This window comes from Halyomorpha halys, unplaced genomic scaffold, assembly GCF_000696795.3.
Source record: "Halyomorpha halys isolate HHAL.00 unplaced genomic scaffold, Hhal_1.1 Scaffold290.1, whole genome shotgun sequence".
Lineage (NCBI taxonomy): Eukaryota > Metazoa > Arthropoda > Insecta > Hemiptera > Pentatomidae > Halyomorpha > Halyomorpha halys.
This window is the reverse complement of record NW_027114857.1, coordinates 140,675-161,140: the sequence shown is the minus strand read 5'-3', so window position 1 is coordinate 161,140 and position 20,466 is coordinate 140,675. Positions and strand designations below refer to the sequence as shown.

The 20,466-nt window shown below is 37.6% G+C and overlaps 1 protein-coding gene across 3 annotated transcripts in view; it reads left to right on the top strand.

The window, feature by feature from the left end:
* Nucleotides 1-10,279, top strand: part of LOC106680808 (putative apoptosis-inducing factor 1, mitochondrial) — a 39,833-nt gene extending 29,554 nt beyond the window's left edge. For 2 of the 3 annotated variants that reach the window (XM_067051956.1, XM_067051955.1), the window contains 3 exons: nt 2,311-2,474; nt 8,643-8,759; nt 8,846-9,807. In XM_067051956.1, coding sequence (XP_066908057.1) covers nt 2,311-2,474; nt 8,643-8,759; nt 8,846-8,911 — 347 coding nt within the window. In that variant the 3' untranslated portion in view covers nt 8,912-9,807. Of the gene's footprint in view, nt 1-2,310; nt 2,475-8,642; nt 8,760-8,845; nt 9,808-9,923 lie in introns of those variants that run through there. The other variant, XR_010844679.1, reaches the window with a different exon arrangement.
* The last annotated feature ends 10,187 nt before the right edge of the window (nt 10,280-20,466 follow it).

Here is a 20,466-nt window from a genome sequence, read left to right as displayed (position 1 = left end):
CCTGTTCTGATTGTCTAGTAACAACACGCCCTGAGATTAAGAGTCTTTTTATATTATACAAGTTAAATATAATTCTATTATCTATTTGATATTAAAGTTCTTAATTTGAACCCAAGTTATCTCTTATATTTGAAGAAAGTTTTATAAAACGAGTAAAGATTTAATTTTATTTTAATTTTATATTTTTTAAAATTATTACAATACATACTAATGTATGTATGTAACTTCCACATTTTTCTCTGGATTAATATTGTTTTTCTCTTTTCATGCATTTTTCTTCAACTTTTATACTTCATACTTGAGTTTAGCAGAAAAAATGTTTTTCATATTATTTTTTGCTGTGTTATGAGTATACTGATATGGATAGATGATAAGTATTGATTGATTGGTATTAAATGTCTTTTTAGGAGTCTTTGTCCTGGAGTTTATTTAACCAAGTATCACCAGCATCTGATAAAATATTTATTTCTGTTGGGGTTGGTTTTCTGTAAATCTCTAAGTTTAATTTTGTATTCTTTATTTAAATCATCAAATTTTTAGTGAGCTTACTGATTACTAAAAATTCCATTATTTTATTGGTAGCAAATAAATGGAACATACTATATCGGCAATGTCAACAGAATTACAACTACAAAAAATTAAAATTGAAAGTTCATTTGTTGATATGATAGTTATTTTAGAATAATGAAGGTCCATTAAATTAATATTCTTTGCTTCATGAATGAAAAATTCTTATTCGATGACTGTATATACTACTACTACTAGTGTGGCTCTACAATCCAGTGTCGAATCCTGGCCTCCTGCAGCTGCTTCTACCAATTGTCTCGGTCTCTTGCAGCCGCCATCCAATTCCGAAGCCCCATCATATTTGTTGCATCAGAAGTAACACCATCAGCCCATCGTAGCTTTGGTCTTCCTCTTCTCCTGGTACCATGGAGTAATTAGCTTGGTGGATCCTCACTGCACATCCTAACGACGTGTCCTGCTCATCTCAGTCTTGCAATTTTCTTCACTTGAACTGTATCGGGCTCCTTTAAACATAGTGTATAGCTCCTGGTTTTTCCCCCTTTTCCACTCTCCTCCAATGAGAACACCACCATATAAACGTCTGAGGATTCTTCTCTCTGAGACTAGGAGTTCCTGTTCACAATCCCGGGAGGTAGTCCAAGTATCACAACTATACAGCAAGAATGGCGCTCTATCATCTTATAACGATGACTGTATAATGTATAGTTTAATACTATACTATTTTCGAGAGCTGATAAATATTACTCTCTCTTACTAAAGGCAGGGATGTCTCTTAGTATGGTGGAATGAATCTCTTGGAATCACTCTCATAAAATAATTTGATATTCATTATGAATTCTAGTGGATTTTATTGCCTCATAAAATTTAAGTATATATAGGTGGTTTCTGAACCTCTGTTTACCCCTTTAAAAAGGATTTTGACCTAAAACATTGTATGTCAATATTTTTCAGCCTCATCTCTAATTTCTATGTTCTGTTTCTAGCAAGGTTTTTAGTTCTTTCTAACTCCTTTTAGAATACATTCTAAAGCTGCTCTTATTATTGTATAAAATTTCACTGCTAACTGATCCTTTAATTTTTCTATAGGGAAATATGAATTTTGGTTGATTATTTATCTCTGACTGAATAAGTCTTAGAAGCTAATGGGATTGGTTGGAAACTAAAATTAATCAACTTAGTTAAAAATGGTATTAATTAGTCTAGATGGTAGGACACAATATATAATAGTATACCTCTTGATTAGTTGAATGAAATGAAAATGAAAATCTGTGCCTCTACAACTCATGAAGAGCCAGTGGTTCAGTACTTTGTAAGGAAGTACTATTTCTTGAACAACGGTTATAAAAGAAGGTGATATGTTCATGATCACGCTTAACTGCCAGTTTTTTTTCCCTAATCAAGTGTTACCCTCTTTATAGGCTGAGTGAACCCCTAAGGGCTCCCTGATCTGGCTTATGGCTCCAGGAACCGATTAAATAATTATCTGCCACAGCCAGATTCGAACCCAGGGCCTTGGAATTAGTAACATAATTCCTTACCACTGAGCCACCCCGCTCAATTAGTTAAATACTTAGTTAATTAGCTTAAGTTAATTAGTTATGTATTAGCTTTTAATTAAGCTTTGTAAATATTTTTTATAACTACATCTTTCTCATTTAAGGTGGAGACCCTTCTTTTAGTGTTAATTTAAGCTGTTCCTACCATTATAATTTTGATTTTTATATTTTTAATAGATGTTGGGTATAACCAGCTGTTCTGAAGACAGATTTTTTTTTCTTTTAGGGAAAACATTAAAAACTCAGTCAATGTTTTGGTGTGATATTGTTTCGGAATTAGGATTTGAAGCTGTTGGTATTGTTGATTCTTCATTGCCAACTGTGGCAGTTGGTATTAAAGACACTAATGCAGAAATAGAGAAACCTCAGACATCTGAAACAGTGAAAAAGGTAATCAATTATATTAAAGAGCATAATAATTTATTTTATTTTATTTTCTCCTAGTGAATTCAACTAAAATCCATAAAAATCTTATAAGGTATAGATAGTTGACCGTAAATTAATAATTGGAGAAGATGGTCAGGGGGTGTGATCAGCAAAAAGAACTTAAATAAACAAAAAAAATTGATTTATTCATGCCGACGTTTCGACCTGAGTTTCAGGTCTTCATCAGGGCTATAGAACAAAAAGAGATAACAACCATCATTTAGGGAAACATAAAATTGAAAAGATATAGTAACAATTTGAATAAACATATTGAACAATGTTAAAGAAAAGTAAATATATGATACAATGGATAAGTGACATATATATGAATAACAATGAATATTAACATACATAAACATATATGCATGTATATATATATATATATATATATATATAAAGTTATATAGATGAGTAAAATTAAACAACTATTTTTTGTTATATAGATACATGCAAAAAAAAACTATTTGTTAAATTGTATGTAAAAACAATATTTTATTATACAATATTTTTTAAGGAACAAGAGAGAAGAAGAAATATGAAGAATGGGAAATGAAGAAATATGAAATACAAGAGAAGAAACTCACAGCTTGCAGCAAAGCGATCCTAGCTAAAACTGATTGATTTGTAGGAACTGACACTAGTGTGCTTTCACCGATACTTAACTGGTGCCCAAACCTGGGAACTTTAGATACCGGAGTAATTTTCAGTCTAAAAGAAATTTTTTTTTTCATTCTTCTCTTTGAATTATGAAGAGAAAAAATAGTGAGAAGAGCAGTTCTGAACCTGGAGAATATGAACCAAAACAACCAACCTCTAACTGTAGTCAACCGAACTCTAGCAGCAGGCAATCCAGCTCCAGAGGAGATTCAGCCATTACCAGAAGTCTCTTTAGCACAATTTCATGCCCTGAAGCTAGAATGAATTAAAGTCCGTACGGCAACCGCCCAGGATCTGAGGAAGGTTGTGTGAGACCTAGAAAAATTCACTGGAGAGACTGGAGAATTAAATCATTTTTTAAAAGGGGGCGAATGAAAGCAAAGATGTCAAGAAGATGGATCTGCTGGACAGCGAGGATGCAAAAGCACTGAAATCGGTGGTAGTCTGCTGAGAAAAGAAGTATCCTAAATCAGATTCAGGCAAATGAAGAGACCCACCCCCTGGAGGTCATCAAAGAAATATTAAAGAAGGCATTCAGAGAAGGACGGTGGACCCCAGAGGAGGATATATTCATGATGATCAGAGAAACAAAAAAACCGAGACAGTCTAGTGGGCAGAACTCCTGGCACGCTATAACAGAATTCAAGATAAACTCAGCGAGATGATAGAGGCAATCCAAGTACAAGGTCAGATGCAATTCCTATCCAAGGTACTGAAGATTCAGTTGGCCAAAGAACTGGGGAAGAAGGAGAGAATGCCGAGAGACCACTCGTTTGTGGAATGTGCTCAAGATCTCATAGAAACAAGCGTTAGAGAGGTGGAGGCCCAAATGGAAGTAGAAGAGCAAGGGTGGACCCAGAAGAATACCAACAACTCAGAAACATCCCCATCCCTTGGAGGAGGAGAGAACACATAGTGGGTAGAAGAAAGAGAGAGCTAGCAACCAAGAAAATAGAAGAAGCCTGACTAAACCCAGAAACAATAGTCAGCGGGAGGACCGCAAGTGTCACGGTTGTGGAAAGATTGGGCATTTAGTGGCACATTGCCCGCGCATGAGATGCTTTGAATGAGGGGCACATAGCCAAACAGTGAATATATGTATCGAAGAAGAGATGTGAGCCCTGGCTGAACCAATAGAGATCAACGCCCAACAAATACGGCGAAGCCACTGTAGGTTGAGTAGATATTCAAATGAATCTACGGAAGGATCAGGAGCATCAGAGACCGAAGTAGAAGTCGAGAAGCCATGGAACCGAGGTAGTCAAGGGGACAAGGTGAAACAAGAGGATGGAAATGAGAGAACAGAGGAGAATGGAGGCGAGGGACTGGAGAGAGGAAGACGCGAGACATCTGAAGGGGTTGTCAGTGGAGGGACTGTACACTGCTTAATAATAATGTGAGGGAGAAGAGCGGCGGTCTGCCTATAATAGAGATAGCAGGAGTGAGGTGTCTGGTGGACAATGGCAGTTCCAACACCATCATGTGCCGAGAAGCCTTGCAAAAGCTGTGTGATGGAGATAGGACACCCAAGATTCAGAAATAAAAATGTAAATTGATCACCCTGGGTGGCCCTTGTGATGTAGAGGGGGAGGTGGATATAGGGTTGGACCAGTAGGGAAAACTTGCTGGTACATATTGTAGGTAGTATGCTGAGGGAATACAAAGTGATTGAGGAGTGTGACCTGCTAGGGAAGGTGGATGCTTGGGTTAAGAATATCAAGGAAAAATGAAGAATTAGATTGGGGGGGTAAAATGTTCAAATGACTTCAACAAAGAAAAACCAAGGGCGCACGGGTCGGAGCTATTAATCAGGCTGAAGACTGGAGACAGAGACTTAAGAGAGAATATGAAGATATTTTTTTTAAAGAAGGGGAGATTCTCGGGGCAACCGGGAAGACAGTCCATGAGATCTTACTAAAAGAAGATAAGGTTACATATGTGAAAGAGAGGAGATACCCGCAGGCACTACTGTTATTTACACCATTCACACATTCACCAGACACTTTCACGTAGAGAGGATTTAAATGGATAACCATAAGTGATCACTTCAGTAAGGCGGCAATGGCACACCAGGTGTGGGAAAAGTCGTCAGAAGCAGTGCTGGCATCTCTCCGAATGTGGTTTCAATTTTACGGAGTTCCAGAGCATATCTCATCAGATTCAGGAAGAGAATTAGACAATTCCATGATTCGAACAGAAATGAAGGACCTTGACATAATATGGCATCTCAACACACCAGAGCACCTCAAGAGTAGAGGAAGCATAGAGCGGCTTCATGGCACATTGAGTGACCATCTTGTACTATATCAGGGTGACCAGGGACTGGAACCGGACATGGCAATGCTGAGGGCGGTTGCGGCATATAATCATTCCGTACATTCAGTTACGGGGTTTTTGCCATTTGAGATCCTCTTTGGGCTTCGCGGACACCGACAGGAATATTTGGGCATGGCAGCAGACGGAGAGGAAATACACAATAACCATGTTGCTCGAAGAAAGTTATGGAAAAAGGCCCGGGGATGTATGGAAAAGGAAAAATCCAGGATGGTGGCTCGGGAGAATTTAAAGTTCACAGATAGGATGAGAGCGATCAATATCGGGACGATCGTATACAGAAAGTTGGGGTCTAACAGAGGTAAAGAGATACAACAATACGATGGTCCATTCAGGGTGATAACCATTAGAGAACATAATATTGTTACAATAGGGAGTATAGCAGAACCAAAAAAAGAGGAGAACTGTCCATATTCAACAGTTAAAACTACTAGAAATGACAATATAAAAACTGAAGTGTCCTCATATTGCCACAACTAGATTATATTATTAAAAAATGTAGTTATTTATTCCATGTTTTTTTCATTTTAACTTGTTTATGTTATTGTACAAAGATTTATTCCTTATTTATTTTATTCCTTGGTTTAAAGTATGTATATACTGGTTACTTCAGCAAGCTTATGAGTTGTTTTTTTTAAAATGATAATTGTATAGGAATATAGAGTGGAAAGATCATTAAATAAAGCCAAGATGGGGGCGCCATTCTGAAATTGGTTAAATCGCTGCCATATTGAGTAGTTTCAAGTATTTTCAAATATATTTATCTTCCTATCAAGATTTGAAATTACAGTACATTCAAGAAAAAATAGAAGTTGATACTACATGTTAAAGAATAGTATTCAGAAAGGAAATCATATGCAAAAACCCAGAACTGTTGTGCTACAATCGATGTTTACATGGAACAATGAGACAGGACGTTTGGTTTGGGGGAGGCACTCTTGGTTTGGATTGGCTAAAGGGAGGATGTATTTTGGATGCAGGCGGTCCTGAACATCCTTTGTCACTCTCAGTGGTTCATATAGAATAAGAAGACATCTTGAATCATCCAAAAAGTTAAAGTGACTCTTTGTTTTGGATTGGGATGAGATGTGTTGAAAACTATTAGAGGACCAAATGCTTTGTTTAAGGACAGTGTTAGTTTGTGAAATAGAATTCATCAAAAACCATCATTCATCATAGAAGAGCATAAATTAGTGAGTATTGTACAACATAGTTTTAAGTATATTTGTAAAAGTAGATGTTAATTTAGCTAAGTGTCTGTTCTGATTGCTTAGAAACACACACCCTGAGATAATGAGTCTGTCTTGTTATAAATTTAAATAAAATTCTCCTATCTGTTTAATATTAAAGCTTTTGAATTGAACCAATGCTATACTTGAGATATGATAATTAAGTAAAAAGTATTAAATTTCCTTATATTTATTTCAAATAATTTTTGAATATTACTGTATATATATATATATATGTTAATATTCGCACAGTTATTCATGTATAAGTCACTTACTCATTGTATCATATATTTAGTTTTCTTTCACATTGTTTTTTGTTTTGTTTTTTTCGAATTTTGAGCTTATCTTATGCATATCTTCTTACCTATATAATATTATATTTCATCTTTCACTGTTATCGATCTACTACTGTCTAATTCCATGGTTATCAATTAACTATTTTATATTATTCAATTCAATATTTTGTATAATTGCAAATTTGTTAGTATATATACTATTTCTTTTCAATTTTATGTTTCGCTAAATGATGGTTGTTATCTCTTTTTGTTGTATAGCCCTGATGAAGACCTGCTATACTTAAGTACAGAGATGTACATTGTGTACATCCTATTATTCTAATTCTAATAATATGTTACTACCCCACATGGGTCTTAATGCCACCTTTGCCAAGAGGCTCTATCCCTTCTGGTCATTTCTTACATACAGGGAGGGGGAAGTGGGGTTTACCCTAGAGCAGTGGTCCAGTGCCTGGGTATCCCCTTGTCTTAAGCCTCTTAAATTCTGAATCCATACATTTGAACAACATAATTTATTTTGTATATTCATTCCAACTAGGCATTGAGAGGGTACTCCCATCTCCCTCATAGCCTCATGCACTTTGTCTCGCTCATTGATAGAGTTGTACTCTCTTCTAAAATTAATGAAGATGATGATAAGAGGTGATGCGTGGGTATTTCATTTTCTATTACCATTTTGAGAATGATCCCAAGGATAAAATACAGGTAAGCAATGGACCTTCCTTTTCAAAAACCTGCCTGATAGTCTCCTATTTCTCTTTTGGCAAATGGCTTAAATTTATGATTAAGAATATTTGACAATACCTAATTTGTGTACTGATGTATGACAATTCCTTGGTAATTAGCATAATCAAGTATGTCTCCATTTTTATGAATATGAAATGAGGCTATCAGAGCAAAAGTGGCCTAACCTACAAAATATCACTCAAATATTTTTTTTTGTTAATCATATCGTGCACCCAATTGGTATTTGATGCATTTGCAAACCTAGTTCCATTTCTAATTAAATTATTCCAGTAGGTAACAGGAGTTGGATAGAAGATAGAAGAAGTTATCAAAATGAATCTGTTTTTAGTCTAATTGAAATACAATTGTGGTTTAAACAATTTTTTGGGTGAGGTCTCTTAAGCTCTCATAGCCTCATATAATGGCATTTCTTTGTTGTATGCTACACTATTTTCTCTTCAACCCGTTTAGAGAGTATAATATTAGTATTACTATTAGTATTCTTGGTACAATACTAATTCTTTGGAAATTCGTGTTACTAATTTAAAGTGACGGTGTTATTAACATTAAACTTCAGAGACCCCTCATCTTGGTTTAAAATGAGTTCCTACATTGAATTGATTAGCCTTCGTTATCATAGTATAAAGTTGTTTGTTTCTGGTTTCTTGGTTAAGGTTTTATAAAAAAGAGTGTTATGCCATTACAGCATATGGCTGAGTTTGATCGGACAATAAATAGATAAAATGAGAAATTTAGAGAGTTGAGCCAGTTCAGTTAGTAATGCTATGAAAAAAGTGTCTTCTGAAATGTTGCTGTAATGAAAGTACTTACTCAATCCTGGTGTTATATTTAGTACTGCCTGAATTTAAATTTTAATTTTCATTTTTCAGAGCAATGGAGCAGAACCACTTGAATTCGATCGAGGTGTTGTATTTTATTTAAAGAATAATATTGTTGTTGGAATGGTTCTGTGGAATCTTTACAACAGAGTTTCCATTGCAAGAAGGGTAATTTTTTTACTTTATATATATATCACACACATACATATATTTATATACAACTAATTTCAATATCTATTTTTTTTTCTCCACAGGTTTTGAAAAGTGATGTTGCATTTGATGATTTAACTGAGGTTGCCAAGCATTTCAAATTTCATTAGGGCTAATTCTGTAGCATGTTTCCAGGATCCTACTTTAGAACAAGATTAGACTATACTTATTACTGATTTCTGTTTCGTTTCAGTATGAGAATTTAATTGAATTTATTTATGTATTATGTGAATTCTCTAGGGTTAAGCTGAGTTCAAGGTATTCTTATTTCCTTCTCTCATCATATAATTAACTTTTAAAGACATTGCATTTTATTTCAATCATTCCTTTTATTCCTCATAGGATATTTGTGATAAAAAGTGTATCATTTTTATGTTTATAAAAAAAAATATCATCACAGCAGTAATTATGAACATATTTATGATTCATGTTGTGTAGACAAGAAATAACACCTGATTAAATAAACATATTTGTATTTTCATTTATTTATTTTATTTTTTTAAAATGCCATTAGCTAAAGATAAATTTTTATTTTTAACAATTTAGTGGACATATCTATTTATTTATTTGTATTATCCACTTTTTGTGTCATATACAGATTATTGAAATTTGATTGTCCTGTTACTCTTAAGAATGAGATATTATGACATTTCCTTTACATATCTTATACCATTTTCTATTTTAATCATTGTATGAGCCTTTGTTATGTTTAAAATATAATTTGATATTGATTTAAAATTAATTTATTTGAAATCCTGTACAACAAATAAATAATAATCTAGGCCAGCCATACAATGTAACTGTTGGTTTTATTAAAATATTATGGAGCATATTTATACTAGTATGATTCCTAAATGAAAGAAGAAATTTATTATTTCGGAACTTGACTTTTTCCAACATATTATTTACAAGAAACATCTTAATATTTACAAATTTCATCATTGTGATCCTTAGATAAAAATCATATTCAAATTAAAAAACAGTATTAAAATATAGTCAAAATAAATCTGTTTTCTATGTACCACTACCACCATTCCTAATACAAAGATAAGAAATATAATTATATACTTTCTTTAAAATATTTTACTCAAGTTTGTTATTATTATTGTATTTTTGTTTCAGTTAACACATTAAACAAGAGACTATACAAAAATATAGTGATATCTCTTAATCCAATAATTACCTAGCTGATTTCCATGATACAAATGTAAAGCAGTGACGAATAGATTAATTTGTAATTTGATCATTAGATTTTTTCTATTTCAAACTTAACACTGTCATATTAATACATGCTGAAAACAATTTGTATCAACTGGCAATATATGTATGTCACCTTTTTTACAAAGTTTAACTTTAAAAAGTAATTTAAGGGTGTTAATTAATTTATGTGAAAATTGCCATTATAGTTGAACTATTAACCAGTTTTCATTTCTTATAATTTGTTTTATGTAATACAATCGTATTAATTCCTTTCATAATTGAATGATTTTTTTTTTTATTAAATTGTACCAGAAACACTTTTTATTACCTTATGGTTTATTTACATGCCTGCAAACTTTTCGTTTTAACCCTGTAACTGAGACGTCAATGTTTCTTATGTTACTAGAGACTATTCTTAAAAATTACTGCTACCATTTTATGAGGTAATATTTACCTATTAGCTTAATTTAAATATTTGGCTTATATTACTATACTTTTTAAGTTTAAGGTAAGAAATAAATAGAGTTGTTTATTCCTATCGTTTATTATATTTAACTGTATGCTTCTTTTATCAATTTACCAAATTTACCAAATTTTTAGTGTTTTAGAATCTGTAAAATCTAAAAAAAAATTTACAACATATATTATTTATTTATAATCTTCATCTCCAAGTATACATTTTATCACAGAAATGGTTCTAATACAAAAATATATAAAATGAAATATTAAAAACAAAATCATTCAGTCTAAAGCTCAACTGCACAACTTACACAAAACAAAAAAAAAAAAAATACAATAACAATTAAAGATTTACTTGACATTGTAATTTCTATTGCTACAGTTTTACAAATAAAATAATAGAATCTAGTTCCATAGACCCTAAATACTTAAACCTCTCTACATGCTTAAGTGTATTTCCTCTGATACCTATATCACTGCAATCGTTGCCGTCTCTGCTGCTAAACTTATGTTTTGTTTTATTTTGAGACCTAGTTCCTTATAAGATTTCATCAAAATATTTGTTAAATATAACTATGTTGATGAAATCTATTGTTTTATAGTTTCCTCATCTAAAGATCTAGGGGGTTAACCCAATAGTACCAAATCATCATCACACCCAAGCATGGATATTTTACTACCTAGGGTGAAACCATTGCTTAAATTCCCTTGTTTGACCTGAACAAACCCCAAACTTCTCCGAATAACGATTACTGATTCAAACTTTATTAAATGTTTCTGCAATACACATTTATACTAGATTTATTAACTTCTTTGGTATTCTGTGTTCAATCAAAATTGTATACAGCTTTGAGTGGTTCATAGAATCATAGGTGTAGTCCAAGATAACATATCTGTTCTACAGGGGTAAGAACCACATTATTAAAGTATACTGTAGGGCAGTCGGCAGGTTTACGATGCAGAGTAAATGTGATTTGATGGGATTTGTTGGGATTTATTTTTATCCTCCAATTTCGATACAATTCTTCGAGGGTTGTGATATGGGACTGGAGAGTTTGGGATGCAATCAAAGGGTTATTATTAACTGTGAGCACACATGTATCATCAGCATACATGGTAAGGATAGTGTTAGGAGTTGTTGGGATGTCAGCTGTATAGACGGTGTAGAGGATGGGACCGAGGATACTACCTTGAGGAACACTAGCGGGTTGAAAATAGAGGGATGAATAGGAACCATTGTGGTTTACTTGGAATAATCTATTAGCAGAAAAGGGACGGATGATGAGAAAATATTTAGAAGGTAGGAATTTACGGAGGTTGTAAAGCAGTCCCGGGTGCCAGACTATATCAAAAGCCTGCTCTATATTGAAAAAGGCTCCCGCGTAGTACATTCCACGCTCCAAAGAAGACGAGACAACGTCCGATGTGTATTTAAAAAAAAAATGAAATTTAAAAGTGTCAAGAATTTACAATACTATTAACTTTCCTACTGTTCTTTTTGGATTGAGAGAATCCAAGTTGCCTCAAGAGATCTGTTGGGTGCTCCGTCCCTCTTCTCTTTTTGGATGTGGAACATAACTTCTTAGGCTATGGTAGGAACAGCACCTTACACAACATTGAATTGCAGGAACTGCACCCAGAAGTGTAGTTCAGGTGATGATGGTGCAGCGAATAAGATGGGCTTGTAAGAATGTAGAGCTTAGTATCAGATCTCTAAAATGTTAAGAATTATGTCAAAACTGATCGTGTAAATTTGGATTTGGATGGGCATCACTGGACAGATGTATACAGGCAGCAATTGGTAATATTGGCATCGAACCTTTGTGTTCACTATACCTTTATTATCATTATTTAAAATAATACAATCGCCAAAGCAGAATTAAATTTTAGGAGTTGTTTAGGTGTTCACTGGATGTGCTTAACCAATGTACTGCAATTTTCATATTCAATTCAATTTAGAGTAGGTTCATAAGGTACCTTTGAATCGGGTGGATAAAATCCCATCCCTGCTAAAATTACAGTGGTCACAGATTGGGAGTTAAAAAAATTGTATTGTATAATTAAAATGAATTTAGATTTTTAAGAGGCAAACATGGTGGATTTGTATCTGTTATTACCTTTAGTAAATGGGTGCATTGACTGAAATGATGCACAAAACTACCTTCCTTATGTACTTTTAATTATTAGATTGAAAGATAAATGAGAATTAAAAAAAAAATAGTCCATGTTGTGAGCAATAATATACAAAAATGAGAAACAATTGTGAAAACTTTACTACAGCCACAAAACTGTCCACAATAATCATCTGGCAAGAGGTTTCCAATTGATTTGCCACTAAAAGGATTGTAAAATAATAAAATAGAGGATTAATGGTAAATATAAAGGAGTAATATAAATGTTGATATTGATTGCTGCAGTGGCAAATCCATTTTATGATACCTCTTTGCTCAAGCCAGCAGATTCGCCTGTAACACCCCCCCCTCTCCCAATGACTTGAGCGGGTTGGCGTATCATGGTGCGTGCGAGTGTGAGAATGGGGTCCTCTACCGCGCCCAGAAGGTGGTTCACATTCAGTCGATCCATCAAAATGGTTTTCGGCCCTGATTGCAGCTGAAACCATCATGTCTTCTACTCCCGAAAGACCACTCTGCTGGATTCAGAGTTGAGTGGTGCGAGCGGCATCTTTACTGAATCATCCCTCAGAAACACGTCGGGGCAGTTCTTCAGGTCGCGGTGCACGATGGTCTTGGCCGTGCTGTTACGATGTGGTGATGGACGGAGGTTTTTCAGCGTCGACTCGGAGTCGTTCCTACATCCGGATGACTCGAAAACTGAGAGGTGTCGAAGCTGCTTAAAGATCATTTCTGCAGACTGGGAACCATCATCTCACTGCTGACCTTTGACATCTGAGGATGTCTTGCGGGACCAATCCCATCGATCCACAACCCCGTTAGACTAAAATAGTATACCACGGTCCTTTTACGCTGTATACCAAGGGAGCGAGTGAGATTTATGATGAAGTCTGACTCAAACTGGTGCTCTTGGTCGGTGGTAATCCCGGTTGTCGTAGCATAGTGGGAGATCTATGTGTCCACAATCGCTAATGATAACTTGATGTTAACGATCTCTTCCAGTGGGTAGGCCTCAGGCCAGCGTGTAAATCAGTCAATGTCGCATTCCGTCGGAGGTTCGCAAAGGTCTGATGAAGTTGGCGTGGATGCGCTCAAACCTAGAGTCGAGAGTAACATATATAACATATCACATAGGAACCCCTCTAGGTACCTACCTAGAGAGGTTTTTATGTGACGGATCACCTTTGATTTCTGGCATGCTATGCAACTGGGGGCCTATTATATTGGAAAGTCCCGATTTTATAAATAACATACGCGTTATTAAACATATTTTATTGCACTTAAAATTAGAACAGAACATTATAACATTAGCACACAACAATAAAACCGCACACAGCACATAACCCTACTTGAAACTTTCCTTTCCCCCTACTCATAACAATATTGGCGGGAAAACCAGATAAAGATACAGCAAAGTTTCGAGGTGGGCAACTTTAACGTTCATGTTTGGCCAGAAATATTGCTGGTTGACAGGTGGTCTCGAGGTTCTTATCGTGGGGTGATGATGCTCATAGAGGCTATGGAAGATCTTTCTTCTGGAGCCTTCTACTGCTTTGTCATCATGCGTGTATAGTCCTTGGTACAGTTGATATCCTCGACTCTCGATGGTGAGTCGGCGGCAGTGTTCTCTTCACCAGCTACATAACGGACGTACGTTGTAAATTGGCTGATTAAACTAAACTAGCCGAATCCACATGGGCGTAGCTGTTTCGGGCTTGTGATGTGAAGCATGTTTCTGCGGTTTTTGGTCCAATCATGCCTTGAAATGTCGTTCTTCCTAATAATGCCTGAATTGCTTGAGAGTCTGGTTGACTGCCTATTCTCCATCATAGGTGTGCCTATTCTCCTTCTTCCGCGCTGTAGTTAATGCTCGGAGGAAAACACTAGAGTCCGCGTTGTTATTCCCTGTTGCAAAACTATTCCCGACGTCACATACTAGGGCCGATTAAGCGTTTTTAATACGGTTTCATAGCACTACAGAGTTCTTCATTGCATTTTTCCAATGGATTGGATGGGTTTTTCGTCCCAGTCGACTTGCTATATGTCGTCCCACTTTCTTTCAGCGAGGAACTTGTTGAAGAGAGCTTGCGAATCCAAAAACCTAGACATGCAAGAACGGTAGAAGTTAAACATCCCTAGGAAACGTCGCAGGTTATTGTAGCCGGCCTTGGATAGGATGCAATGGCGCCAAAGGCGTTGACTGTGTGGCTAAAAATTCGACTTCCTAACGAACGCGGACACTTTGGAAAGTTCACAGTGAGGCCGTGGGGTCCTCAAGTCGTCTCCCTTCCTTCATTTGCATTTCTCATCCTCGCTTGTTCCTCTCTGGTGGCGCTCTCTAGCTGTAACTACTCAAATGGATTATTTTGGGCTGCGGGAGTCTCGATGTGGTCGACGAGGTACTTCATCCTTTCTTATAACGAACGTGAGACATCCCATCATCCGGCGAGATCTACAATCGTATTATAGTGATTTAGGAGATATGCGCGGATAATGAGTTGACTCATGTTCACCACGATGAATCTCCATCTCATCTTACGACGAGATTTTAAACAACGCTCTCGCATGTGGGAATGGACGATCAATTCACAGCTTAGAGGTTGATCTCCAGACTTTGCTTTCTTCGTCTTCTTTGATTGGGTGATATGTTTATAGTTGGTACGTTCACTGCTTCAGAACATTGAAAAATGAAATAATTTCAGATAAAAACAGTTCAAAGAATGTTTGGCCATTGCTCTGTGTAGTAATATGACTAGAGATCACAAATACCTGTGAGTAAGAAATAAAAAAAACAAACAGATTAATTAAAAATTTGAATATGAGTATCCTTCCAGTTTACTACATACAAGTGCCATTGGAACTTCTGGGGAAGTAAAATCATGTAAATAGTCTGCATAATATCCATCCATATAAGTATACAATATATGTATATGAGCTTCATGATTGCCTGATAAAAGAAGGTTTTTGGTTGAGCTGCGAGCCAGGAATGCACAGGTTCTTTCATTGCTTCGTCCGAAGTAAATCGACGGTCTCTTAATGGCTCTTTGAGTGGACCAAACAAGTGACAGTCAGAAGGGGCAAGATCAGGACTCTATGGAGGATGAGCCAGTACTTAAAATTGAGTTTCTAGAGCATTTCACCAGTGTGGACAGCAGTATGCGGACGGGCATTATCGTGCAACAACACAACACCTTTTGACAGCTGTCCTTGGCGTTTGCCTTGAATTTCAGGCTTTAGCGTTGCAGTAAGTATCTCACTATAACGTACACTGTTTATTGTTGTGCCCCTTTCCTCATAATGTTCCCATACTGGACCTTGCAAGTCCCATAAAACCGTAAGCATCAGTTTTCCTGCGGACGGTTGGGTCTTGAACTTTTTCTTGCATGGCGAATTCGGACGTTTCCATTCCATACTCGGTCGCTTACTTTCCGGCTCGTAATAAAGGATCCTTGTTTCGTCACCAGTAATAATCCTGTCTAAGAGGTTGTACCATTCATTACCATAGCGATCCAAATGTTTTGGCAGGTGTCCAAGCGCATTTGTTTATGTAACTGTGTGAGTTATTTTGGGACCTATCCTGCACAAAGTTTATACCTACGCTGTACAAACCCAAATCTGTTGTGGATTATTTCGTGGGGGGAACCGTGACTAATTTGCAGATGATGTACCACTTTGTCAATAGTTACTCGTCTGTAAGAGTCGCTGAAAACCGTCGTCCGGCTCCTTCATCGTGCGTAACACTTGTGCGACCATTTTTGAATTTTTTGATCCATTCGTAAACACTCCGTTGTGGCCAAACACTGTTCTCGTACTGTACTGAAAGTCTTCGATGAATTTCGGCCCTTTACGACTACGAAAAACGGATCACTGAACGTTGCTCTTCTTTGGTACAAATAGAAAGCAGATCAGCCTTGATTAACAGCGATAACGAACCTAACCTAGCAGCTTGAAACTTGCGTAGGCATTACAACAAATAAACAAAGCATGCCTCATCAAAGCAAAACGACAGTGCTACCAACATAAACAAAAATATAACTAAATTGCGGATAAATATTGAATTGCCCTCGTATTATAAATGCACATTAAAGGTACAAAATAGTAAAACAAAATTATTTACTGGTAAACAATGTTTTGCGCCACTTTGTAGGGATTCATTAGGGCTGAGGGCACATGGTATCAGGATGATCGATTCACTGGTAACCAATAAGTAGTTTTTTTAACTATTTTATATCTTTATTGACTACCACCTAGACCATCTTCTTACTGTCTATTACATGTAGTGAACTATTAATTTTCCAATAAATACACAATATGTAGGGACGGAGAAAAAGTTATGAGTAAAACGCCGATTTTTTTTTCTCATTTCGAATTAATTCGTTTAATCAGTAATCCACAACCCATAGAGGTTTGTGGACCTATCTCAGACATTAAAACCTCCGCTGACCATACCCATTCCTAACATATGGTAAAAAGGAGTCACTCAAAAAAATGTTTGAAAAATTTTAAAAGAGAATTTTAAGGCACTTTCATGGTTCATTTATCTGCTAAAACCATTCAACTAAACCAAACATCAGGAAAGGCAAACTGTTTAGACGAGACCTTCCCAAAATTTCAAATTATGGGGAGTTAGATCTGAATCAAATTTTTAATTATTCCATATCAGAAGGGGTTTTATTGAAGATAGATTGATATGATGGATAAATAAGTATATTAGACTAATGATATAGCTGTAGAGGGGAGGGGTTGGCCGTAAAAGATATATTATTGTTCAATAACGTTAATTTAAATTTTGATATTGGAGGGAATAATGATGTAGATAATGTGGAGTTGATTTGATAATGGGGTCACCATTTTGGTCGTTATGAAAGGAGAGGATGAAAATTTATGCTTGTCCTTTAACTTGATTGGAGTCTCGAGCCCCTTATGGGATGGGTCCCCTACATTATGGTGCGCCGCTGCTACTTAATGTAGATGGGGGCCAGTCTCAGGGCTGCATGGTCCATATGCTACGCTCGGGATCAACTTCTTTGCCAGACATATTCTCTTTCATCAGTGGAACCAGAAAAAGAGTTACCCTGCCATTCCAGCAGCTCTGCACAGGTCAAGGATTAGCCCCATCAGATAATGATTCTCAACCTACTCCCTACGTGATGCAGAGAAAACATGGCTCCCATACCACTATATGGCGCTCCCCTAATCCTTATTCCAGGACCTTGCATCGCGCTATGCAATCCCGTACATTGTTTCCCATATTTTTACAAAAATATAGCCGTTTAATCGCGCGAAGGGTTTCCTCGATCCCTCGATTATTTGTTTTGCCCGAATGGTGCTCGTTGACGATTCTCATCTCTGCTTCTGGTTCCGTGATCGTTTCCACCTGTTTAAGACACCTAGTCAACGAATACCCCACCCCTATCCTCTCTTGTCGCCAAAACCGTTTCAATTTCTCTGTTATCAGCCTGTTTCCGGTATAAACATAGCAATTCCGTCCCGGTTTGGTGAATTCCATGAATATGTCCCCGTTCCCACAAAAAGGCCGTTTTCGCGATATCCTCCTCGACCATCCGTACCTGATGATACCCACTCTTCAGGTCCAACGTGCTAAAGATGGTCGCCCCCTCGACTCGGGGAAGGGGGTACCGCTCATCTTTAGTTGCCTCGTTTAGCTTCCTATAATCCACCACAACCCGATAGCTTTTCCCTATGCCCCCCTGCCCGCACTGCTTCTTTTCGACCACCCACAGAGGACTATTAAAAGGGGAGTTACCGTGTCTTATGATACCCTGTTTGAGTAAATCATCTAATTATCCCCCTATAATGTCCTTCATAGCTTGCGGGTAACGCCGATTTTTCACGTAGACCGGAATTTCTGCCTTCAGTTTTATCCTGTGTACCGTTTTTCCCGTCAACTGCACCCATCTCCATGCGCCCCTTACCCTCGCCCGTCGTGATAGTATAGTGTAGTTTCCCTAGCCGGTACCTCCAATCTTTTTGCCGCACTTTCATCGCAAGTCCTACGCGCTTTAATACGTCGCATCCGACGATCAGGTCATATCCCGGCATCAACTCAGAAATGATGTGAATCACGTTTTGGGCCTCGTATCCGGTAAGTTCTTTAAGGTCGAGAACAGTCTCCCCCAGTGTTCTACATTTGCCATTTACCGTCGATATTGAACACCCACATTTCTTCCGTCCCATCCAAAGTCCCAGTTTTTCCGCCGCTCTCTTACTAATTATCGTATTCGTGCTCCCTGTATCGAGGAGAAAACTCATACTGGTCTCACCCAACTTCGCCACGGGCAACCTTGTCCCTTGTTCCGTACTCGCGCTGTTAATAGTGATTACTCCCCCCCGGTTGGTTGCCCCGCCCACTACCGCGTTCTCAATCTGAGCACGCGCGCCCCCCAATAGCTCCGCTCCCGATGGCCCTCCCCTCCAAGGATTCTCCCCGCTTACCTCATGCCTCGGTGCAGCCGGACAACTGCGCCCAGACCGGACGCTCTCATCTCCCGAAGATTCGTCGCTAGTCTAGTGCCTTCTACTTCTCTCTCCGGTTCGTATCCCACTCCAGTCCTGGTTATTGACCTCCATCGGCTCTGGCTGTTCCCCCCTGGTTGGTCGGTGATTGCGCCTCGGGCGCTCTCTTGCAACGTGTCCCTGCCTGCCACACTCGTAGCACCTTGTGAGTTTACATTGCGACGCAGGTTACACGCAAGTTGCACGCGGTTGCACTCGTAACAGCGCCTCTCCGATCTCCGCCTCCTATCGTCTGGTCCCTTGCTTGGTCTTTTTTCGAAATTCCCATTGCAGTTAATCCGCCTGGTCGGGCTGCGTTGGCGTCTTCTCGGTGATCTGACTTCAGTCCAATCCGCTTCCGGCTTCCCGAAACGAGCTTCATTACGCTCTCTTGCGTCCACCAGCTCATGGGCACATTCTATGAAGCCGTGGTCCCTGGGTAACGATCCTGGTCGATCTAGATAATGTTTCAACTGTACCTTCAGTATTCCCCTCAGGAACTCCATTATTTGAGCACCCTCTGTTGGACCGTATGTTTCTACCATCTTCTTCGTCAGCCTATAATGTAAGAGAAGGAGCTTCTCCGCGAACTCGCCCTCTGATTGGCATGGGTTCTCCGTTCTTTAAATAGGTAGAATACATCATCTTCTGGAGTCCACCTGCCTCCGCCATACAACTTCTTGAGCCGCGTCTTTAGCGTTTCCCAGGGAAGGGTCGAGTCACCTTGTTTGGCGTTCAAGACTCACCGAGAAGTACGACCCACCAGCGAGGCCTCCAGTAGTTTTATATCGGATTCCAGTAGTGTGCCAGTCTCCTTTCTCGCGGTTATCAAGGCTTTGATTTGATCACCGCTCTTGATGAAGTGTTCTAGGTCACCTACTGTCCCTGTGAAGGGTTCAAGTTGGCTTATTACCTCGTGTATGAACGCCGAACTTTGTGTCCTTGTCTTCAGTAGTTCGATCTGCGTATTTTCCGTCGCTTTTGACAGTTCAGCTTCTAGCTTCTGTCGCTCAACGGTCGACTGAGCTAACTGATACTCTAATTTTTTCAGTTCCTCAGCCGGGTTCACCATTATAATTCTTAAGTGTCTACTAACCTTTGCTTCAAATGACTCTGTCTAATCTTCACTCCGGGGTCCCTGGTAGTATTCGTACGTGACAGAATTCGAAATTTTCCGTCCCGGGTTTCAGCACCACTTATGATTAGACTGACAATATAACTTAAAAATAAAAGGGATTTGGGCAGAGTAACGACACACAGCTACTGAATAACTAACTTTATTATTAGACTCCTCTGGTATATATATGGACAGGTTGTTGATAAACTTAAAGATACTTAATCCTACTAGTACAAGGTTT